The 24202-nt window shown below is 50.4% G+C and overlaps 1 protein-coding gene across 1 annotated transcript in view; it reads right to left on the bottom strand.

Annotated features, from left to right (window-relative positions):
• CACNA1A (calcium voltage-gated channel subunit alpha1 A) overlaps nucleotides 1-24202 on the bottom strand; it is a 166835-nt gene that overhangs the window by 41176 nt on the left and 101457 nt on the right. Inside the window, exons 19-24 of the mRNA XM_090289739.1 lie at nucleotides 18601-19064; nucleotides 16920-17055; nucleotides 15216-15345; nucleotides 11203-11262; nucleotides 10307-10413; nucleotides 1598-1697 (exon numbers count right to left, since the gene is read on the bottom strand). Coding sequence (XP_090145865.1) covers nucleotides 1598-1697; nucleotides 10307-10413; nucleotides 11203-11262; nucleotides 15216-15345; nucleotides 16920-17055; nucleotides 18601-19064 — 997 coding nt within the window. The remainder of the gene's footprint in view (nucleotides 1-1597; nucleotides 1698-10306; nucleotides 10414-11202; nucleotides 11263-15215; nucleotides 15346-16919; nucleotides 17056-18600; nucleotides 19065-24202) is intronic.

Genomic DNA, 24202 nt, shown 5'->3' with positions numbered 1-24202 from the left:
GAGGTAATTTCCTGTTAATTTTGTGTCACGCCACTCCCTGTCCCCCATCTTCTGGAGTTCTGTTCTCCCTTTTGTCCGCAAAGCAGCTGGGGGCGCTCTGGGTTTGAGAGATGGCTTCATGTGCTCAGGAGATTCTGCCCTGAGCAAGACAGAACCTTTCCATCAACCCACAGAGAAGGTGGGGGTCCTGGTGTGAAATGCCCCCCACCCTGTTCTGCTTCTTACCACATTGGGTGCTAACTGTGAGTGGGTATCCTGGATCCCTGAACCTGCTGAAACTACAGGCTAACTCTGCCAGCTTTCCCCAGCAGGGGAGAGTGCACAGCTCTCATGGGACTTTCAAAGGGGGCTGTGACCCAGGGGTTGGCAAAGAACCAGTGAACCAAATACTGCTGGAATTCCACTTCCACATTCAAAAGGCAGCCACATTTCATCTCTTTTCACATTCCTCAATGTATTAGCATTCGTATCAATATTTCCAAAATCATGGCAGAGCACCCTCTTGGTGATATCAGGCGCCCTTTTAGGTCCTATAGGAGCCCAACAATAAGTACCACTGAATCACAGGTAACCATTTTTCCCAATCCAATTCTCTTCCGGTCCTTTTCACTGAAGGAGAAAGTCTTCCTTAGTTGCTACTACGTTAACGCCTAACATTGATACTTTCCCTTTTAACCAAGAAAGAGCAGCATCCATGCTGAATGCCTTTGCCAGGCAACTGTGTTTGGCTAGATTTTAATAGCATTATCTTATGTTTTCTTGAACACATATTTCATTTTAACTTATTTTTAACAGTGGGTTCTGGTTTTCCAATTTGAGAAACTGGAGATAGCATTTCCTTTTAAAATAAATCCACTTAAGTAAAAAACAAATGACTTGATTTAAAGAAACATTAAGAGATAATGCCCTCGGGTGGAGCATAAATTGAAAAGACGTGTTCAAATGACTACATTTCATTTTGTTTCTTTCCTTCTTCTTTGGAATAATAAACTTTTGGGAAATGCTGGTTCATATTTTGGAACAGGAGATACTGGAGTCTAGGACAGGTAGATGAAAAGTCAAAGGTTCTGTAGGACCAGAAACCTAGTGTACTACTTCCCAGATTAGGCTTATGTCCTATTTTATCCACACGATGCCTTCATGTGAATCTGACCTTGTGGGACATATTTCGTCTAACAGAAAATTGCCATAATAATGTATATTTCATTAGATCCATTTTACTGCCATCTGCTGGAGAATTGCATATACATATCTATATGTAATGGCCATGATGGTAGCAGCCCCCCCTTTCTTTTCTTATCTTTTCAGATTTTATTTATTTACTTTCAGAGAGAGGGGGAGGGAGGGAGAAAGAGAGGGAGACATCAACTGTGTGGTTGCCTCTCACACGCCCCCACCTGGGGACCTGGCCCCCAACCCAGGCACGTGCCAACTGGGAATTGAACCGGCGACCCTTTAGTTTGCAGGCCGGAGCTCAGTCCACTGAGCCACACCAACCTGGCCAGCCCCCTTTTCAGTGCAGAATCCTTGAGCAGGGGGCAACTTGTTCAACTGTACACAGCAACCCTGCCAGACCTCCCACATGCCCCAATCTCACCTTGAGTTTTGGCAACCGCTTGATGGTTTTAAGAGGTCGTAGCACCCGGAGGACTCGGAGAGATTTGATTGTGTTGATGTCCTTTCCTTTGCTATTGCCACTGTGGAAGGATGTCAGGGTGGGGAGGAGGGAAGAGAGGGGGCGGGGGTCAGGCTGGGTGATGGTGGGCCCACAGCTCCACAGGACACCCCCCTTGGAGTCTGGGGTGAGCCTGGCATAGCCCTGCCCTTGCGGGGGAAGAGTGGCCCAGCTCCCTGCTGTGTTTGGGCTCAGGAGCCAGTGAGCAGATGGCCTTTTGTGGTTCTGGGGTCGGGGTTTGTTGAAGTCCCTCCACCATCTGTCTGGGCCTGAGCAGCTGGCTGCCCCTGTGTTCTCTCTTTGGAGAGGGCCTTGGTGAGCACTCAGAAAATAAGATTTTTTCCACCCTTCCAACAAGATTCAGGAAAATCTTAAGGTGGCCCTTGAACACCCCCCCGCCCCCATTATTCCCTGAGTCCACAGGAGTGGAAAGAACCAGGACATCAGGTGCCTCGTTCTCCCAGGGGCCCTTTGCCCACCTTTGTCAGCTGCATGGAGACTCGGCCCACCGGGTCTTAGCAGTGTAGACCCTGGGGATGCCATGGCACCCCTCACCAACCATGACTCAGGCCCCTCAAGAGGAGGATACTGGGTGTGGCCACCGAGGCTTATGGTGAATGGGACATACCACCCTCCCAGTCACCCAGGTCAGAAACTCAAGAGTCATGTTCAACTTCCTGTCCTCCATCCCCAGCGGGTGGCCCTGCAAAACATCTCCCCCACCCATCCCTGGCCACCAGCTTATGCTGGACCCCCATCACCCATCTCCCAACTCCCCTCCACTCTCTCTTTTTGCATCTTTTCTGCACACAGGGGCCAAAGCCAATGACTACATCTGTCTCCTGCTCAGAATCCTTCTGGAGCATCTGCTTCTTTAGAAGTGGGGCATTCCAGGCTCTTTGAAATCTAGCCCAGCTTACTTTAACCTGTGCATTTCCTTCACCTGCTGCACCCCAAACCTCAGCCACACTTTGCCACTGTCTGCTTCTCCACAGACTGTCCCCACTGCTAGAAATGCCCTCCCTGCCCTTCTCCATCACCGGAGTACATGGCCCTGAAGGGCAGGCTAAATGCCCCTTCACCCGACAGCCCCTGATCACCTCTGGTTTCTGTCAGACCCAAAGGCTGTTTCAGATTAATCTTTCAGTCTTAGCTTTTGGCTTCAGACAGAAAAACCTCTCAAAGGCTTAAACTGATTTATTCTGAACTGTGTTCATTTCCCCTTTAATCTTGGTTTTTGTCCCGGTGCCCAGCACACACCTGGTCTGTGGTCTCAGGACACATGTGAGTGGATTCAGATCAGAGACCTTTTTTTTTGGTGGTGGTGGTGGGGTCGGTCTCCTTGCAATCATGTTCCTAGTGTTGCCTCCTGGGTCATAGACAGAGCTCTCCCTAAGCCCTCCCCCCGCATGGTATGTCTGAGGGGCCAGGTGCAGAAACATAATTCTCCACACCATTTGCTTTTTTAGAGCGCCCCTCTATAATTTTTTTTCAGGCAATAAGAGAACTGGACATTAGTTATGCTCCAGGATTCAGCAGTGTGAACACGTGTTTCCTCTGTTAAGTCAAAGCCATCCCTGTTATCTCAAGGCAGTGCCCTGCAGTCAGACACCGTTCAGGAGTCGCTGAGATCATTTTAGGCAGGACAGGGACACAGTTCAAAAACTGGATCAGGCAGCGGGGGTTATCTTCAGGTATTTTGCAGGCCCCCTGCTTGGTCAGAGAGGAAGTCGCCAGTTTGTGCTTAGGACTGGAACGCCTTCGGTGTGCATGGGTGGCTTTTTGAAAAAAGAACCCAGCCTGAACGCAACGACCTGCAGTGCAACTGTTTCTGTCCAGTGGGATTCACGTTGGCAGGTGCGGTTCTGTCCGAGGTTAATAATAGTGGTTGTAAGGGGATGATATAAAGTTCCTCAGCAAAACGGAAATGAAGTTTAGACTATGTATTGGAGGCAAAAACATCAAGCAACAGGGTATCTAAGTTGCATGTGAAACTGGCTAAAATCTTGATGTGCCGAATGAATGGGTGACTTTTGGGAACACGCTTCCTGGGTACATCCACTCATCTGAAAATGACTCTATGGCCATTGTGGGGGGTCTTTCTCCCAGGAGACACTAGGCCCCTTAGAAAGGCTGAGAAACAATCCTGTTACTGAGGCACCGGGGGGAGTGTTCCTGGCAGTGGCTGCTGAGCATGCAGGACTGGCTTGATCAAGGTGCTCTGACAGAAAACCGCCAGATTTTGAAACCACTTTGCACAGAGTGTAGACACTCCTGGAGGAGGAGTGCTCTCTCCTCTCAGATCCCAAGTCCAGCTGTTTGGGCTGTTCACCCTCCTCTCATCTGGGAGAGGACGCTCTTATTTCTCTGGTAACTGCCGCCCAGATCAACTGCCATATTGAAATCAGACTCTGGGGGGGTCCCCCCAGCCCCTTCTTGTTCTCCATCAAGAACTGGGCTAATGGTGGTCATGGTGGGAAGCAGTGGCCAAGACCCCTCAGAGTTCCTCCTCCTTGGAGAGCAGGCTGGAGGGGGGGTTCTGGTCACTGCAAGCGACAGGACAGCAGCAAGGACGCAAGGCCATGGAAACAGGCCCAGAACCAACGTGGCTGCACCAGGGCACGGAGAATGAGAGACAGATGAGAGAGAGAGAGACAGAGAGACAGAGAGACTTTACCGTGTACTGCTCCTGGTGAGGTGGCGTCGGAAGGAGAGACAGATCGTAAGCGGCCTCAGAAGAACACAGGACACGCACATACACACACACACACACCTGAGGACCCCCCTGCCCCACCTGAGCACCAGGAGGGGCAGCCTCAGGCTCGCGACTCCAGCTGATGGTCATCCTTCCATCTGGAAGCCCCCCCCCCCGCTCAGTCCCTTGCCCCTGGCAGGCCTCTGGCATTGCCCAAGAACACCAAGAAAGCCGAATTTCCAAGTAGCAGGACAGCCGGAAGGTCATCAGTTACCATGGAAGGTCACTGCCAAGAGCTGGAGAAACAGCTTTTCTCCAGGGGTTCTGGTGCTGGAAGGCTTTAGAGCACCTTGAAGGCTACGAGCTTTGGGGCTGGGAGTCCTGGGTTTAAATCTCAGCTCTGCTCCTAATTACCGTCCTTATCTGTGAAACATGCCTTTGGGCTCCGACATTCAGTGGACAGAAGCTGTGGTTTTGGTTTTACCCCCTAAGTTATGGAGAAAGGGCCAGCGAAGCGTTCCAACCTGGGATAAAATTCATGACAGCTCACAAGTGCCCTCAGAAGATGTGGGCAGGGGACGCTCTTGGTGTCAGGTGATGGCCCTGCACAGCTCATCAAGCGTGGTCTCGAGTCCTCCGACTTGGCTGCTGGCCAGACGGTGGAAGCCCCACCACCAAGCAGGTCCTCAATAGGCTTTCCCACTGTCACCTCTTTTGAAGTGAGTGCTATTTGCAAAAACACAGACTGGCTTAAATGCCTAAAGATGCTCCCATGGGGTTTTCCGTCCCCCTCCCCCTTTCCCCGAGCTCAGTGGTTCTCAGAGTATCTAGGACCTGTTGCTGTGCAGAACTGTGTAGATTCTCCTTTGTAGGTTATTAAGGGAATCATTCGATGACAGTGATTTTTACTTAACATGCTGACTTTAAGAGTAATAAGTGAATCTTCTAACCGTCTTGGCATCTGCCTGTGGGAAGATCACACCATTATGCCCATTTTCCTCATGAGGAAGCTGAGGCCCAGGGAGGGAGAGTGACTCGCCCCAGGCCGTCGAGGTGGGAGGTGGCAGACTAAGATTTAAACCCAGGTGTGTACAGCTTGCACTCTAGTCTTTCTCCATTTCATTGCACACGCAAAAAATAATGCCTTCAAGGGGCGGGGGCTGTTTTTGAGAATGGGGATAAAAAAGGGGAGGTCTGAGGTCTCCTTCTTTGGCTTCCTGGCACTGAGCATGCAGGAGCGGCTTGATCAAGGTGCTCCACCAGCTGTGCCGGGCGGCCTTGAGGGAGGGGTGGCTGCACCAGATGGACTCTTGGCAGTGAGGGCAGGCTCGTGATCTGCCAGCTGCTGAGGAATGTCAGTGGCCGCCCCAATGCATGGGCACAGAGCGTGACATTATCGGTGATGACTCATGAGATGGTGCATTCACGGTGGTCACATGGACATGGCACGTGGTCAGTGGGTGGAGCAGGACACACACGCACACACACACACACAGATACTCGGGTGAGGTGCAGGAGGGGTGGAAACTGTCAGGAGAGCTCCAATACATCCCTTGGAGGACCATAGGGATTATTTCTCATGTCTGAGATGGGGCCACAATCACAGGAATGGAGCAGAATCCTTGCCACCACCCCAAAGGCCAGAACAGCAAGATTCCTTTCAACAAGGAAGGGAACAGCCTCATGCTCTCTTCCCCTGGATTTCTAGGGCCTGTCGGGCCCTCCGCAAACCCAGGATGGCTGGGCTACCAAGTCTGAGTGTGCCAACTTCTGAAAGCCTTTGTGATTGGGGCTGGGAGGCAGGCAGCAGCCCTGAATCTGACAGTGGGACTGACTTGGTGATCTCGCTGGGCCTCAGTTTCCTCATCTACGCAATGGGAACACTAAGGGCTTCCCACATGGGGCTGTCCTGAAGATTACATAAATGGAGACTGTATCATTATTGCCAAGTTGAGCTTCTCAATTTTATGGGGGAGACTGAGGCACAGAGCAGCTTATGGACTTGCACATCTAGAGAGAAACCAGGGAGCTTTGCAGGGACCTTTCTCTAAAACACCTATCGGAGTTCTCAGCCTTGTGTGTGATGACAGATAGAGCAAGTTAAACGGCCAGACAGAAAAAAATCAATGGACTCCGGGGTTGGGTATTCAGGCTGAGACCCTCTGAGGATACGTCTGCCCAAACAACATCCATCTGGTAACAAGAAATACAGTAAGCAAAGTCCTCATAGAACAAGATATCTTCTCAGGCAAAAAGGGTCAGAAACCTGCAACCAAGGGGAGGATTCTAAAACTTTTCTGAGGTAAAAAGTAGCAGCTTGAGGGTTCCTTCTCTAGCTTTCTGGCAGTCTGCCCCTGTGGGCATGCAGGAGTGACTTGATCAAGGTACTCGGCCACCCGTGCTGGGCCTGTAGCCCTGACCTGGAGGAGGAATGGCAGCACCAGATGGATTCTTGGCAGTGAGGGGGGGCGGCATGTCTGGGTTGGGGTCTCTGGGTCTCTCTCTCCCGTCCTTATGACCATCGCATAGAGGTGCTTCTGTTATTATCAGCTCCTCCAAACCCCCATAAGAGTCCCTGGCGTGTGTCAGGGCTCAACCAGCAACATCTTGCACCCCCCAGTTCTTGTGACACCTGTGAGCCCACTGAGGCTCACAGGGTGGCTTTATGTCTCTGTCTGGATCCCTTCCTCACATAGGATTAAAAAAAAACCGAAACAGGGATTTTCAAGGTCACAAGCTGGCTGCCTTTATGCCTGTAGGGACTTCAATGTTGCCAAATTTCTGTAGGCTCATTTAGAATGCCTTTGTATAACTTCGTACTGAAAAAGAAAACTCAAAACACACACACAACAACAACAACAAAAACTGCTCTCTGTGGCGATTCTTTTGCAGCACAAAGAGTCATTCTGCTGATTGTTTTTTGCTGATTGGTTTTGTTTTTGCAGATTAGGTTTCCTTAAAGTGGACCTTAACTATGGGTCCAGGGAGCCCAGAAACAGCTGATGGCAAACGAGAGTCAGTCATAGCAAAAGCTCTGTGGTTGAAAGGCTTGTTTCTGGGTCTTTGAAGGCCTCCCTGTCCCCAAATTGCGAGGGTCACATTGAGGGAAGGAGGTGGGATGGGGCAGCAGTGACCCCCTTCTCAGGGCTGAAGACTGTCATCTTCAACAGGTCAGGGAGGAAGTGCCATGGGCCAGCGGCTCTGACGTCGCTTCAACTACACCACACCAGAGAGGGCCACGGAGGCCAAAACCCACCAACCAGGGCACCGCTGGCCATGTGGGGTTGCGAGTGAACTGATGGATGTGACTGACAGGGCCCCCCCACCAAAGTCCTCCCCCACCATATGAACCCTGGAGCTGCCAGGCAGAGGCCACCCTGGAGGGCGTGAGGAAGTGTGGGAGGGGTGCCTGCCTGAGCTGCTCCCCATCACAAAAGACCACTCCACAGTCACAAGGAGGGCACTGGGTCTCCTGATGCCGGATTGTATGGTGGAGCATCTGCCCTCTTCAGGCCACACTCAGGTTAGGCAGATGGCGAGGCTCCCATCACCAAAAGATACGGGCCAGGATGGGGGGAGGAAGAGAGAGAAAGAGGCAGAGAAAGAGAGATGGGGGAGGAGAGGGAGGCAGGAGGGAGGGACCGATAAAGAGAAACACAGAACGTGAAAACAGAGAAAGGAATAGAGAGAGTAAGGAGGAGAAAGAGGAAGAAAAAGAGGAAAAGGAGGGAGTGAGGGAGGGGAGGGAGGAGACAGAGACAGACAGAAAGAGAAACCAATAAACAGAGAGAAAAGACAGAAAATTGGAGGAATGGAGAACAAGGAGTAGAAAGGAGAGAGGGGAGAGGCACAAAAAGAGAGAGGGAAGGAGGGAGGAAGGGAAACAGAGGGAAGGAGAGAGAAAGCAAGCAAGAGAGGGAGCCAGAGGCAGAGAAAAACAAGAGAAAAAAGGGGAAGAGAAACAGGAGTGAGGGAGGGAAGGGGGTTTCAGGATTCACTCCAGGCTGAGGGCAGTAAAATGTCTGGCTCTTCCGAATTTAAATGCTCTCAGGGCCTAGCAAGGTGCCCACTTGACACCTTGCAGAAGCTGCTCCAAGAGCTGATGGAGGGAGGGAGGGAGGAAGGAGTGTATTTCAATACACTCTCACATACCCTGTGTATGTATATCTCTAAAAATCTTTTTTTTTTAAAAGAAACTGGTGCCAACTTGATGGGAAACAAGTTGTATCTGGTTGTAGTTTACATTTCTCCAATGAGGTTGGATCCCCATCCCCATTTTTATTAGCATTCCGTGAAATTTATTCAGCATTCTGTGAAATTTCTGTTTGAATCCTTTGTTCACTCATCTATCAAGGTTCAATGTTTCTTATTAATTTGTAATTGCTTTTTCTATATTAAGGCCATTGACTTCTTGTCTTATTTGTGCTAATTCCCCCATTTGCTGTGCATTTTACACTATTTATTTTTATTATTATTTTCACCTACAGAACATCTTAATAATATGCAGCCAAATTTCTTGATTTTTAAAGGTCTCTTCCATTGCTCTAATATTCAAATAATTCCTTAAAAAAGAGAAAGGGCTCTGACCAGCATGGCTCAGTCGGTTAAGCATCATCCCACAAAGCAAAAGGTTGCATGTTCAATTCCCGGTCAGGGCACATATGGGTTCGATCCCCAGATGGGGTGTGCGAGAGGCAGCCAATTGATGTCTCTCTCACACATCTATGTTTCTCTCCCTCTCCTTCTCCCTCCCTCCTCCTCACTCTAAAAATAAATAAATAAAACCTATTAAAAAGAGGAAGGGAGAGAAGGAGGGAGAAAGGAAGAAAGAGAAAGAAAAGGAGTGAGTGTAGAAAGAGAGAGCAGAAATAGAAGGATGAGGAGAAACTAGAAGATAAAGAAAAAAGGGGGTGTAGAAGTCTGGCCAGAGTCAGAAACCTAGGCACGCTCCTGACTCGTGGTACATCTACACCAGCCCAGAGGCATCCCTCACTCTGGAGATTTCTTGTTCTGTGAACACAACTTGACTGCACTGCATCTCCATGGGATGAATCCGAAAGTGGCCCATTCAGTCCTTAAACTGGAAACGGGCCATCACTTTGGCCCTCACGATAAACCAAGCCCTCATTTTGGGACAGGGGGTCATTCAAGAACCCCCTGCAGATCTGCTGAGAAGGGAGTCAGAAGCCAGGGGCACAGAGGAAGCCCCTGGCTTATCATTGTGGGGGTGACATAGATTACAATGCCTCAGCGATTCTCCTTTCTGGGAAGGAGCTGCTGTGATGGGCACAGACAGGGACCCCAAGTAGATTTGTTTCTTGATTAGGGACTCATTAAGTCTTTTCAGCCTGACCCAAATGCCTACAACTTGAGGAATATACTGCTAAGTCTGTTACCAGGGCCCTCAGAGCTAATGGCTGCTCAGCCCTAGGTGCCACCTTGGAGTTGCCTGAGATGCATGGTCCTTTATCCAGGTCACATGTCTTAGGATGACCAGGAGAAGCAAAAGACACACAAGGGGAGTCACCAAGTCTACAACAATGGGGCCGTCAGGCATGGGGTGGAGGTCCGAATTCTCATGCACACTTGTGTCCTGATTGTCTTTTCAGGGGCTACCCAAAGAGACAGTGGTCTGGGTGGAGTTTACAGAGCAGAAGGATGATGAGATGTCCTGGCAGGGCTAGTCTATGGAAAGCAGCAGAGCGAGGGGTCATGACGTGAGGAGGCAGAAGGTGGGTCCCTGCTCCTTCTTGCTCCATGGTGGACGTCATGCAAAAGCCAGTCGAAGCTCTTCCCAGTGGCATGCAATACCCACCACCCCACAGCCCACGCTCCCCATCTCCCCACCATGAGAACATGTCCCTTGATCCAATGGGTGGCCCCAGACTGGGGAAGGGGACTGAAGAGGCAGGTGGAGGCCTCGAGAAGAGACTTACGTGAAAGCAAAGGCCACCAGGGCCCCACTGACCACAATGAAGTCAAGAATGTTCCAGAGGTCGCGGAAGTAGGCGCCCTGGTGCAGGACGAGCCCCAGGTCAATCATCTGTGGAGGAGGAAGAGACGGTGCTCAGATGCTTCAGTCACCCCCCGAGGAGCAGCCCCCACCCTCTAGCCTGAAGCAGAGGCGATGGGAAGGGGCATGGTAGCCAAATGAGATCACTTCATTCTGCAGGGATGGGACAGAGGCCTGAGGACTTTGAGGAGGAGTGAGAAGCCCCCACCCAATGAGAGCTGGCCCCTCTGCATCTCATGAAAGACACCTCTGGCTTGCTGGCTCTTGGGCCCAAACTTCAGGGACCCCCGACTCCTCTTTGTCCTACACCCCACATTGGGTCCACCAGCAACCCTTGTTGGTTCTACCTTCCAAATATTCCAAAAATCTGCCCTCTTATCTGCTTCCACTTTGGTCTGGCAGGTCAGCACAATCACCTGTTCTTCATTCTCTTGGCTCCCATCTGCCCTCCCTCTTCTGCTCTGAACCCTCCATGGCTCCCATCCACCCTGCCCTTTTCCTCCAAGTCTTTCCTCTCCACAAAGAACAAAGGGCACTTGTGAGCACGTGGATCTAGTCACGACCCTCTGCTTTGAACCCTCTATGGCTCCCACTAACCTGGGGTAAAAAGCCAAAGTCCTTCTTGTGGCCACCAAACCCCTGCATGACCTATCCCTGCCACCTCTCTGCTCTCATCTCCCTGCCCTGGTTTTCTCCACTCTCCTGTTCTGTCTTTCCAATCACGCCGGCCTTCTTGCTGCTCCTGACACACCAAGCATTTCTAATGCCCTCCTGTGCCAGGGTGCCATTCTTGAGGGTGCAGAATCCCTTGGCACTCACCTTGATCACCATCTCAAAGGTAAAGACACCTGTAAAAACGTAGTCAAAATATCGAAGCACCTGCAGGGGAGAAGAACGAGGGGGCAGTGGATCATTGGCTTCCTCCAGCAGAGCCCATGTGAACCTAGTGATGGACCACTGGGGTGTGCAGCATTCAGGCAAGTACCCAAGAAGAGTCTCCACCCAGAGGAAGCAACTCAGCTGCCCTGCACAGCTGGTCTGCACAAGGGCACCTCCCACCTTGACTCAGTGTAGATTTGTATGTTGTGAAAGAAGCTGTCCAGAAGATGGCAGCAAAGTCCTAACAAAAATCATTCTGTTAGGCTGGTTTGCTTACCAAAGGGCGCCTTTTTAATTTGCCAAGGCCAGGTGGTTTCTCCCTGGAAGAACAATGTCCTGCAGCCTGGATCCCCTCAAGGCCACACCATAGCACGTCTCTGGTGTGACTTAGTTGTGAGGATGTGACTGTGAAGGCACAGTGCTTAGCACGTAGTTAGGCGGAGGTTGGGGGTAACTCCACCAGATTCTTGTTGAAGTAAGTGCCGATAATTACAGAGCCCCGCCACCAGGGGGTGACTGAGCACCTCAAGTCAGGTCAGGGACCTTTCCTGCTCAGAACCCTTTGTAGCTCCCATCTCACTCCAGGTAGAAATCAAAGTTCTCCTCATGGCCCCCAAAGCCCTGCACGGTCTGCCTGGTCCCTTCCCTGTCCTCACTTTCTCTCACTCTCCCCCTCACTTCCTCAGCTCCTGCTACTGTGGATGTCTTCACCTCAGGGCCTTTGCACAGCCTGCTCCCTGTGTCTGGAATGCTCTTCCCCATGTCCCACCTCGTTCCCTCTTCCCCCTCCTTTGTGGCTTGGCTCAAATATCACTTTCTCAGTGAGGCCCTCTCTGACTGCCTGTTGAAATGCCACTTCCTAGCACTGTGATCTTCCTTACCTAGTCTCTCCACCACCACCCCTTCCCACTTATCATTTCCTGACAAACCCCTTGTTATAGGTATTAATAATATCATTGTCCATATTCTCCTTCCCAATGTCAGCCCCTTGAGGGCAGGGATGTTTGTCTGTCCCTGCGGTGTCTCCGACTTCTAGTACAGGGCCAGGCATATAGTATGTGCTCAAGAAGTGTTTGCTGAGTGAATGTGTGAGTAGCTGGAGCTGTACTGGGACCTGCAGGAGCTAGCCTCTGTGATCTGTGTGGTCACAACTCACATTCCCATTATGTGTGGTGCTTGAGGGCCATGAGGGATCAGCATGGCCAAGGACTGACTTTGTGGAGTGGGCAGCGGGCACAGGGGCTGGGAGGATCTGGGTAGGCAGAGGAGATGTGGATAGAGAGCATTTCAGGTGTACTGGCACTCTGTAAGCTCTGGGAAGGCAGGGAGCATTTCATACCCTGTTTATCCTTGATGTTTACTCTGTGCCTGGCGTATAGTAGTTGCTCATTAAATAACCACTAAATAAAGCAATGAATGGAAGGAAGGGAGGAAGAGAGGAAGAAAGGTAGGAATGGAGTTGGGGAAGGGCAGGCCAGGTGGACAGGGGAATCACATCCTGAAGAGCTGAGGAAGTTGGGTAAGAAGAAATCAAAAGTCCAATAAATCAGATTCAACCATATCTCATACTTATATCATTTTGACCTATATAAATGGCAATTTTCTGTGGCTCAGTCTAATCCAAAAAGGTTCTCAGTCTCATTTATCACAGGGGTAATGAAATCAGAGTCCCTATGAGATTCCATTCCACACCCACAGGGTCGGCCAAATGAAAGAGCGTCCAGCAAGTGTTGACAAGACCATGGAGCAGGAGTCCCGTACGCTGCCAGCGCGACTGTCACAGCATCATCCGTTACATCTAGAGAGTCCAATTAGTGCAGATTCTATGATCTAAAAACTTCACTTCTGGTTTTGCACCCTGTGAAAGTCATGCCCAGATGCGCTGGAGACTTGTCAGGGGTGTGGGATGTGGTGATGGCATTCAAAGTGGGGACACTCCCAATGCTCCTCCATAGGAGATGGGTAAACAAATCCTGCCGCACGGTGGAATATTAAACAGCAACGGAAGAACATGGCCACCTTGGCCCATGGTCACACAGGCCCCTCTCACGGCAGCCACCACACTGGGGGACAGAAGCATCAGTGTTTAGTGTTGGAAATGGGCACAAACAAATTCCAGTGTTCAAGGATGCAGGTGCAGGTGGGAAAACCAGGGAAGCTCAGAAATGCTCCTTCCAGAAGTGGGTGGTGGTTACCGCTAATGTAGGGTTTTTCAGGCTTGTCACTGTCGACATTTGGGGTTGGCTCACTTGCTGCCCTGGGCACGGCAGGGCAACGAGCAGCATCCCAGGCCCTCCCTGCTCCACCCAAGTCATGACAATCCAATATGTCTCCAGATGTTGTCCCAGATTGTGATCCAGTCAGCGCCAGAGGTTAGGGGCGGTTCTGTTCTCCTTCCTGCCCTGGGAGTGGTTAGATGGGTGTGGGGACTTTAAAACCCTTGATAAATGGATCACGTGTTCTACTGACCTTTCTGAGGCCTGCGCCAGTTTAGCTAATAGAAAAAAGCTCTGGGAGGGGTCCCTGAGCATCAGATGGCAGGATGGAGCCACCATGCTCTCAACAAGGGGAGGAGGGCTTTGAGGGGAGAAGTTTCAAGTGTGAGATGGAGCGGGGTGGGGGGTGAGGGGGGGCAGATGCTTTGTAAAATACCCTGTGGGGGCTGGTCAGAGCCCTGTCTGGGTTCCTAAAGCCCTGGGAGCTGCCGTGCCTCCCGCCCCCCAGTCCCCCACGCCCATCCCCTCCCTGCAGAAGACAGAACCTTCTCTGGTCTCCTAGGGGAGGCAGAGGCTTGGCTGAGCCTTCTTGAAAGTCCCCCTCCCCGGGCTTAGGTCCCTGAGGCCCCTGGGGAACTGGGCCATAACTGAGTGTAGCCTCAGCCCTTCTCTGAAGCTGGTTTCCTCCAGGAGCCACGTTCTAATTATTTCCTTCCAATTTGCGCCCCCGCCCCCGCCCCTGCTGTAGGGTCCCCAGGAGGCCTGCCAGGCCTGCACAGGAAGGGAAAGTGCAAGGTGAGAAGCCAACAGGAGGCCTTGATGTATGGGCCCTCCAGTCTCGCCAGGCTCCTAACCTACTTAGTGAGGGTGGCAGGGCCTCACTCCCACTGGAAAATGTACCTTTGGCATTGGGTGGGGCGGGGTGGGGGGAGCGTGGAGACAGGGGCTGAGAAAGGAGGCACAGCTGCCAGTCTGGCCTCTACCATGCCCTTGCCTGCCAGTGCCTCAGGGTCCCCTCTCAGTCACTGGCACACACTCATTTCTACTTGGCAGGCTTCAAAAGGGGCCAGACGCAGAGTGGGTGCTCAATGAATGGAGGTGATTGAAAAAAGCAGTGGGAGCTCTAGGGCAGGTCAAAATTAGAATTCTGCTGTAAGACCTTGGACCAGTTACTTAACGTCTCTGAGCCTCAGTTTCCCCAACTATCCAATGCAGGTACTTGGGAGGGCCACATGCCCTGGGGTGGTGCCTGGAACACAGCAAGTGCTCATTAACAGGGCTGTTTGTAGACCCTGGACCCCCCCAAGAGAGAGATTTTTAACTCCCCCAAAAGCTAAAAGTTTAGGCTGTGTTTCTGAGTGAAATAATCCTCTTTCACAACTCTGTGTCAGAATGGAAGTCTGCTTGGTGAGACCTGGCTGCCTCTGGAGCACCCCCTGCCTGACTACACCCTGCATTCCACACAGGGAAAGTACAACTCCACATCCTGTCAGCCCCACTTCCCCCACCAGCAACTTTCACAGCTTTCAGCCCTAGCCACTCTGGGCCATCGCTCCTTCTCCAGGTGCACAGAGCCCCTGCCTCCTCAAGGAACATCCTGCTCTCGAGAGCATCCCTGAAGAACCAGAGCCTCCCCTCCTGACCAGCATTCCTCCCACCCTGGCTGTGAGCTTCTGGGAGCAGGAGACAGAGGCCTTAGACAGGGGAGCTGGGCTGAGGATGCTGGGTAGGACTCACATTGTTCCGTGGGGCGTTGGGCTGCACGGGGTCCTCAGCCGCCAGGGCAATGCTGCTCATGGCGATGACCATGAGGATGCACATCTCAAAGTAGCGCAGGTTCAGAATGTAATGGCACAGGCGGCGAAGGCTGTTGGGAACAGATGGGAGTGCAGAGGTCCACTCAGACCCTGGGCTCACAAGCTCTTTCTTTGTGTCATCGCCTTATGTCACTACTGGAGATCTCACTCTTAATGCCCCACACTCAACAAACTATTAACCTCCTACATCTGGGGGTTTAAGGGGTCCTAAACTCCCAAGAAGGCAGGGGGGCCCTCAGCTAGGGCAGATATTCCTGTGCCCTATTTATAAGTTCTTATCACTCCCACACAACTCTCTTGGAACATCTGATTCCCATGCTGAGGAAGTATTGTCCTTGATACTGTATGACACGAAAAGATTTTTCATGCATAAAATGTCCTATGGTCAAACAAAACTGGGAAACTCGGAACCCTGGGTTAGGTAGATTTCTTTAAAAAAACATTAGCTGAGTGACCTTAGGCAACTCACTTTATCGCCTCTGGGACGTGGTCCTGATAACAGGACCTAACTCAAAAGAATGTGGGAATCAAAGAGTTAATAGGACAGGCTCCCAAAAGTTAATTACTTAAATTATGAATTACAAGCCTTATTAGAGCCTTCAATATGCTAATGGATAATGCTTAAGGACAATGTTTTTTAAGTGGAGCTAATAATAATAAATATGTCAAAGGGTGCATGAATGGTCAGGAATGGGTGATTAAGAACGCGGATGCTGGAGTCAGTCTGTCACTGGGCTCCCCCACTCTCTTGCTGTCTTGACTTCGGGCAGGTGACTTTACCTCTCTGAGCCTCAGTTTCTTCATCTGTCAAATGGGACTAAGCATAGTACCAATCCCATAGGATTATTGTGAGGAATTAAAAAAAAATTGTAAAGCACTCAGAACCATGCCAGGCACAAAGTAAAGGTCATGTAAGTATTGTATTCCTCTATTAAAATAGGTAATGCCAACTAAATAAAAAATAAAGAAGTAAATGCATAGGGTGAGTCCCCAAGAGACAGGTTAGAGAAAGCAGTTGCCCTGCCCCCCTCCAAAATCTGGTTATTTGATGTGATTCTTCTTTGTTGAGAAGCATTTTGAGGGACCAGAGTTTCAAGAAATATCTTTTGGAAAAATGTAATCCTAAGATAACGCTGAGCCACCATGACATACGTGTGATAAATTTTGCTCCTAAATAAACCATCCTCCTTGAGGATGCCCAGGACAGAGAGCCGTGGGACTCAGAGATCATCTGCCCTGAATCTAAATGCTTGTGAGCAGAGGTTATGAGTGGAGTTCAGGCCCCAGGCAGCCACGCTCCTGCTCTGGTCGTTGCTCAGTCCTGCGGGTTGTGCCCCAGGCAGCCATTGCTAAGGGGCACCTCTCACATTACAGACAGCGCAGATTTGGACATTTGTGACATTGATTTTCTTGCTGATGGCAGGAATGGGTCTTTGCCAACAGAATCAGTGCTTTATGACAAATTTCTATCTTATGTGACTCAAGGAAAGGGCATCATTTCAAAATTTGCTCAATGGTCCCTTTTGGACTAAGAGTGGTCTTGGAGGTCACTCTCCCCCATTACCCTCTGTCTGGGTCTGCTTGCCGGCCTGGCTCCCCTGCCCCAGCTGGGAGTCATACTCACGGGTTGGTTGTGGAGAGAATAAACATGGAGCTGTAGGGGGGCATGGGCTTGGGGCCGTCTTCCCCGGGGTCATCTTCCTCTTCCTTCTTCTCTTCCTCCTTTTTTGGCAGTGGGTCTGGGTTGGCGTTTTTGTTCACTGTTGGGACAAGAACCAACACAGGGCTCCCGCCACAATTTCCCACAAGCCTCTGGGCTCCAGTTCACTCCCCAGAGCAGATATGAAGCAGGTGACACTGATAAACTGCGTACTGTGTGCCAGGCACCATGTTATTCTGCTTAATCCTCACATAACTGTATGAGGTTGGTACTTTATGATCCCCATTTTACATATGAGAAAATTGAGGCACAGAGAGGTGGAGTGACTTGCCTAGGTCACACAGCTGGGACATGGCAGAGCTGGGATTTGAACATGGGCAGCTTGGCTCCAGGGTACCTGAGCTTGATTACTCTACAGCTTTGAGTCTGGTGGGACCTTCATGGGATGTTAACACAGACCTGCCCCCATCTTATGATGATCTTCATACTGTCACTGGGAGGCAGGCACGGTGAGTCCCAATAACCCCCACCTCATAGGTGGGGATATTGAGCTCACCTACCGTCAAACTACAGGGTTTTCCCCCCTTGATAGCCCTCTCCTGACCAGGGCGAGGAGCCACTACCCTAACCCAACATTGATTCTGCAGCTTTCCCTCACTGTAGGTCCATGGGCAGGCTGAGCCTCTCTGAGCCTCAGTTTTTCCATCTGTAAAATGGGAACAATGACAAGATCTACCTTGTAGGACTCTGCTGAGCATTTAGAGAACTCACAAAAATCTCTTACATAGAACTGACACTAGAGGAACTGGACTACTCTTATCATCTTAGGAAATAACAAGCTCACTGGGTCATCTCCAAATTCCTAGTGTTTCTCTGGGCCCAATCTCAAATGAGGGATGGAGGGAAGGGAGTAAGAACTACCAGTCCCTCCAGGGCCTACCCCTGCGCTGTCCAACACTGAACCGTGGCTGGTCCCCACGGTGATGGGCTGTAAGCAAAAACACACACGGGTAGCGGAGTCTGAGTGTGAGCAAAAGAATGTCAAATAGCTCATTAATTATTTTAAAAAGATTGATTACATGTTGAAATGGTAACATTTTGCATATAAATAACATTTTGGGTTACATATAATTTACTAGTTTATTTTACCCATTTCTTCTAAATTTTGCACTCATTTCTTTCCTTCTTCCCTCCCTTCCTTCCCTCTCTCTCTTTCCCTCCCTCCTTTCTGTCTTTCTGTCCTTTAACATAGCTACTAGAAAGTTTAAAATCACATATGTGGCCTGTGCTGCATTTCTTTTGGACAGTGTTGGCTTAGAGAATCATCTGACTCCCCCAAATTTCCATCAGAAGAATCCACTGCTCCTCAAATATGGTGACTTCCTGGCTCTCCTGTGGGGGTCTGGATGCAGGCACTTATCATAGACCCTATGGGGCATGTATGGGCCAGCCACTGTATGCATATCTCATTTAATGCTCCCAGCAGACCTATGGGGCAGAAACTACATCGATACTCATTTTCTGGAGGAAGAAACTGGGGCCAGAGAGGTGGCGTCATTGTCCAGGGTCACCCAGCTGAGCGTCCAGGGATTGAGCCCAGGGTTACGGAGTCCCCGCCTAGCCACATGTGAGGTTGGAGTCTCACCTTGGACTACAGTGTGGTTGAGTGGGGGTGGGCAGGCTGGGGGGATGTCCACTGTGGTGTGGTCGGGTTTCCTGGCAGTCTTAGCTGAGTTGGTCTGGGTGCTGCTGGGGTTGGTGACAATAAGGCTGTTCTCAGGGGTCTTGGGGGGGCCAGGGTTGGACGGGTTCCCCGGGTTGTTGGGCATCCGGCGACTGGTGGTGTTCTGGGCATTGCTGGCCGTGGCAGATGGGGCCGCTGTGGGGCCAGGGTTGGTGCTGTTCCCCATCTTGGCTGGGCTCTGGGACAGGCCGGCATGGCCGAGGCTGTCATGGGGACTGGCTGACTCTGCGGTGGCCAGCTTGTTGTTCTTCATGTTGTCAATGTCCTCGGCCAGCGGCGGGTCTTGGCGGCCCAGGTCTTGCTGGATCGGCCGGGTGGTGGACAGGTTGGGGCCCGACACAGGGACCCCGGAGCCCTGGGTGTCTCTGTGGAAGGAGGCCAATGAAAAAGAACCCATAACCGAGTTAGAATAACAGAGAGAACATGTCTGGATCCTGCCTAAGATGCCCTCATTCAGGGGCACAACTTTGACATCGAGAGGCCATGTCCCAAAGCTCTCCAGCTCCTGGCACCGAGATTCTCAGTCCCCATGTGAGTGTAGCTGCCCACCTTCCCAGGTTTCCATGTGCTGCTTCTCCTCCCCGAATGGCTGTTTCTGGGTGGCGGGGAATCCGAGGGGAAGAGAACTTCCTGCCGGAGCCTGCATGCACCCAACCCAGGACTTCCAGATCTGCCTGCATGTCCCCACCAGCTCCCAGGCAGTACTGGATACACACTGTTTCCAGGAGTGGAGAAAGCAGACAAGGGGACACCATCTCTTTTTTTGAAAAGCAGAATTAAACAAACAAAAAAAACCTCACCCAGAGATATGTTTATTGATTTTAGAGCAGGGGGGAAGAGATTGATGTGGGAGAGAAACATTGACTGGTTGCCTCCCAGATGCACCCCGATTGGGGATTGAACCTTTTGGTGTACAGGACAATGCTCCAACCGGCTGAGCCACCTGGCCAGGGCAGGAAATCTCACCTCTTTAGTAGTGGGATTGCCAATGGCTTTAAATGCCTGTAGTATGTATGTCTCCTCCCACTATTCCACTTAGGAAACAAGCAATATATGCACATAATCATATTACAAAATAACAATAAAAATAATAACAGCAGACACTGTAGTAACACAGACTCCCAGGTGCTGTTCTAGGCACTTGACTTCTAATGACCCCTTTATCCTCAGCCAAAGAAGGACAATTACTAGCACTATTTTACAGGTGAGAAAAAGAGAAGCTCAGAGAAGTTAAGTCTCTCGCCCAAGGCAACAAATATAGTAAATGAATGAGTAATTTCTCACATGACTACAAATGTGGTGGGCAAAGCATTGGAGGCAGAGGGAATAGTCAGTGCAAAGGCCCTGAGGTGGGGACAAGCTGGCTGAGTTTCAGAAAGCTGGTGTAGCTGTAGGTGGAGAGTTGGGGGTGAGATGAGCGCCAGGCAAATGCTTGGTCACTTCCTGTTACATGATACGTGAATGTCCCCATTTCTCAGATGAGGATACTGAGGTCCCATAGGTCATGACCGTCCTTCAGTCCATGCCTCCTTCTATCTGCACACTCACCCCCAGCTTGGCAAAGACCCTCAGGAGCCGTGGCCCTGGTAAGGGTGGCTGGGGTCTGGGGCCCATCGGGTGCTCTGCTTGCCTAGGTGTGGAACCACGTGGATGCAGTCCCCAGCCACCCCCCTGAGGGCTGGGCGCCTTCACTGGCCCTGGCGAAGCCTGTATCCCAGAAACAAAGGGCCTCTGTTATTTGATCTCAATGACTCCTCTCTCCAGAGGGCTTTGCAGTCTAAGACTTCTCTCTTGGATCTTCTTAAAGGCAACCTTGTCCTCCACATACATGTCCTCATCACAGCTTGCACTTAATGAGCCCTTGCTGCGTGCCAGACTTTACACGTGCTCAGCTCATCCAATCCTCAGAGTAGCCATGGGAAGCGGGTAGTATTATTATTTCCATCTTACAGATGAGGAAACCAAGGCCCAGTTAGGAAGGGCCTTGCCCAACACCACACGGCCAGCTGGTGGCACAGGCAGCTTGGAGTCCAGACAACATGGCTCCAGCATCCATACTGCTAACCCTGACCTGACAGTGCACCTCTCTTACAAAGCACATTTCTTTTCATCCTCACCAATAAGTCTATTGCTAGAGAGAGAGAGATGAAGGAAGAGAGTTACATCAATGCCAGAGAAACATCGATTGGCTGCCTCCCATACTTGCCTCGACTGAGGATTGAACCGGAATCCCAAATATGTGCCCTGACTGGGAATTGAACCTGCAAACTTTTGGTGTACAGGATAATGCTCCAACTAACTGAGCTACCCAGCCAGGGCTTACGAAGCAGTTTGAACTCCCCCAGAAGGCTTGGCTCGCAGCTGGTGGGTATGGAGATCCTTGGCACTCACTGTAATGGCCAATAGTGTGGCCCAACCTCTGTTCTATCCCAACTTATTAACTTGATTTTTTTTTTAAGATTTAAAATTTATTTTATTTATTTTTAGAAAGAGGGGAAAGGAGGGAGAAAGAGGAGAGAAACATCAACTGGTTGCCTCTTGCGCGCCCCCAGCTAGGGACCCGGCCCTGAACCCAGTTATGTGCCCTGACTGGGGATTGAACCAGCAACCTTTTGGTTCACAGACCGGTGCTCAATTGCTGAGCTACAACAGCCAGGGCCCAACTCATTAATTTCTTGAACAGTTTTATCAGACTGGGATCATGACTGTTCCCAACACACAGATGAGGAAACTGAGGCCCAGAGAAGCTGTCATACTAGAAAATGGTTTTGTCAGGCCGTCACCATCACATACACTCTCAAGATACCAGAGTGAGCAAAAGCCAGCATTCAGGTTGCGCCTGTTCATTTAACCCCCAGATGAGATGCAGTTGCAGGAACCAAAGCCGCTGGATGGCACAGGCCTGGTTTCCCAGGCCGAACCCAGAAGCCTAAATCTACCACTTAAAAAGAAAAAAAGCTGGCCTCCCACTTGCTAAGCTACCAGCACCATTGTCCTCATTTTGTTTTTGTACTTTAACTTGCAAAAGGCTATGGTGGCGTTTAGTGAGCAGACCAGGTATTTTATTTTCAAACTTGTATTTCTGAGTCCTCAGAGGAAGAAGGGCAGGCCCAAGGGAATGTCTCACTTCTCCAGCACATGAATAAATCACATGAATAGGTTACAAGTTGACACCTGGTTTAAGTCTCATCAATGCCACTTACCAGCTATATGACCTTCTGTAGTTTGAATAAGCTCTCTGAGCTTCAGGTCCCTCATCTATTTTTTTTTAAAGATTTTATTTATTTATTTTTAGAGAGAGAGGAAGGAAAGGAGAAAGAGAAGGAGAGAAACATCAATGTGCAAGAGATACATCTATCAGTTGCCTCTCGCACTCCCAACGAGGGACCTGGCCTGCAACCCAGGCATGTGCCCTGACTAGGAATTGAACTGGTGACCTTGCAGTTGGCAGACCAGCCCTCAATCAGCTGAGCCACACCAGCCAGAGCAGGTCCCTCATCTTTAACTTGAGAAAAATGGTAGTAGAACCTTTCCTATAACTTGGAGATGAAAGTGAAGATCCTGGTGCTGATCTGCTCTGTAACCACCAATGAGTTAGCCTGTTTCTCACCCATAACATGGGCATGGGAAACTCACTGAGTCGCTGTGAGGAATGAATGTGTGAATGAGCTGAGGGCTAGAGGGTTACTCCCAGGCCTTGACATACAGTGGAATTTGCGCTGATGGCTTCAGAACTTGCCTGGGACCAGTGACCCTTTGTTCCTTCCAATTTCTTTCTTTTGGACCAAGAATGTCTATCCTGTGCCTGCCCCAACATATTGTGGAAGCAGACAACTTGTTTTCTAATTTCCAGGTTCACAGATGGAGGGGAATTTGAGACTTTTGGGGATATTGGGATGGGGAGAATGTATTTTGCACATGGGGCTGTGAGTTTTGGGGTGGAGTTAGAGGCTGGACTGCAGCGGGCTGGATGGTGGCTCCTCCAACAATTATGTCTGTCTGGAACCAGTGAATGTGACCTTATTTGGAAAGAAGGTCTTTGCAGGTGTAATTAAGTTAGGATCATGAGCAGAGCTTGTCCTGGATGAGGGGGGACCTTAAATCCAATGAAAAATGTCCTTAGAAGAGGAGAAGAGAGCGGGAACACGCAGGAGGAGGCCCCGAGAAGGTGGAGGCAGAGACTGGAGTGACATGTCTCTCAGCCAAGGGACACCAAACACCAAGAATTGCCAGCAGCTCTAGGAAACGAACACTGTGCCGGGACAGCAAGTGTCAGCTGGAACAGTGTGGATTAAATGAAATAAATGTGAAACCACAAATGGGTTCCTAATTCTAACCCACTGCTGGTGCTTTTTTAGATGTTGTGCCCATAAGATAAAAATCTGGCTGGGAATATTTCCTCATTTATATATGTTTAAAAATAGATATCCCTATTAAAAAGCAGGCTGTGAGTTAAGTTAATCCTCTCAAGGAGAATCTGAATCCTTTGGCCGCCATCCAGAGATGCTATACTAAGTAATACAGCAGCTGAGAGCACACTGAACGTCTCATGGAGGGACAGCCTCACGCACGGGACCAAGAGCCCCCAGTCAGATGGAAAAGGGACCTGCAGGCCTTTGTCTTGTTTCGTTCTTGCTTCCTTCGTTGGCTCTGTGTGTTGTGGAGTTTTAACAAGCTCAGCCGGCAGAAACCTAATATAATCCCCCAGAGATTTCATTTCTAAATGTCTCCAAGGAGAACCTAAAAGGGGCAGAAAACTCAGAAGTCAGGCCCCTTCCTCCTTCCCTCTTGGGGATTTGCCATCATCTGCCCTGAATAGGCAGTTGGTTGCATAATGCCTGTCCTGCACCAGATCCCTGTGCCAGCTAATCACTCCAGCATCCCTCTGCTGAGAGCTATGGCTAGCCTGCCTGCAGTGTGCTCAGGTCCCTGGACCCAGTGAGGGTCTTGCTTCCTCGTGCTCCCACTGTCCTAAGGACCTACATGCATTTACTTATTTAATCCCATGACAGCCATCTTTGAAGGTGGCATTAGAATCAGGTCCATCTTAGAGATGAGGAAACTGAGGTCCAGAGAGGCAAAGGCATTTGCCCAGTATTACCCAGCTGGTAAAGGGCTGAGCTGGACTCCAGGCCAAGATATATATTTTTGCTTTTAAAGATTTTATTTATTTATTTTTTAGAGGGAGGAGAAGGGAGGGAGAGAGGGAGAGAAACATCAATGTGTGGTTGCCTCTCGTGCGTCCCCAACTGGGGACCTGGCCAGCAACCCAGGCATGTGCCCTGACTGGGAATTGAACTGGCAACCCTTTGGTTCACAGGCTGGTGCTCAATCCACTGAGACACACCAGCCAGGGCTAGGTCTACAGGTTTTAAGGTACAATGCCACTCAGTAAAGAAAATGGAGATGATAGATAATTTGGGGTACGTGGAATGGGGTTGCTGAAGAGATTGGCTAAGGCCCAGTGGGGGTGCTATAAGAATCAGGGTGTTAAAGGATGAAG

This window comes from Furipterus horrens, unplaced genomic scaffold (assembly GCF_987537825.1).
Source record: "Furipterus horrens unplaced genomic scaffold, mFurHor1.1.pri manual_scaffold_10, whole genome shotgun sequence".
NCBI classification, from domain to species: domain Eukaryota; kingdom Metazoa; phylum Chordata; class Mammalia; order Chiroptera; family Furipteridae; genus Furipterus; species Furipterus horrens.
The sequence above is the reverse complement of the archived record's forward strand: the minus strand, read 5'-3'. Positions and strand labels throughout refer to the sequence as shown.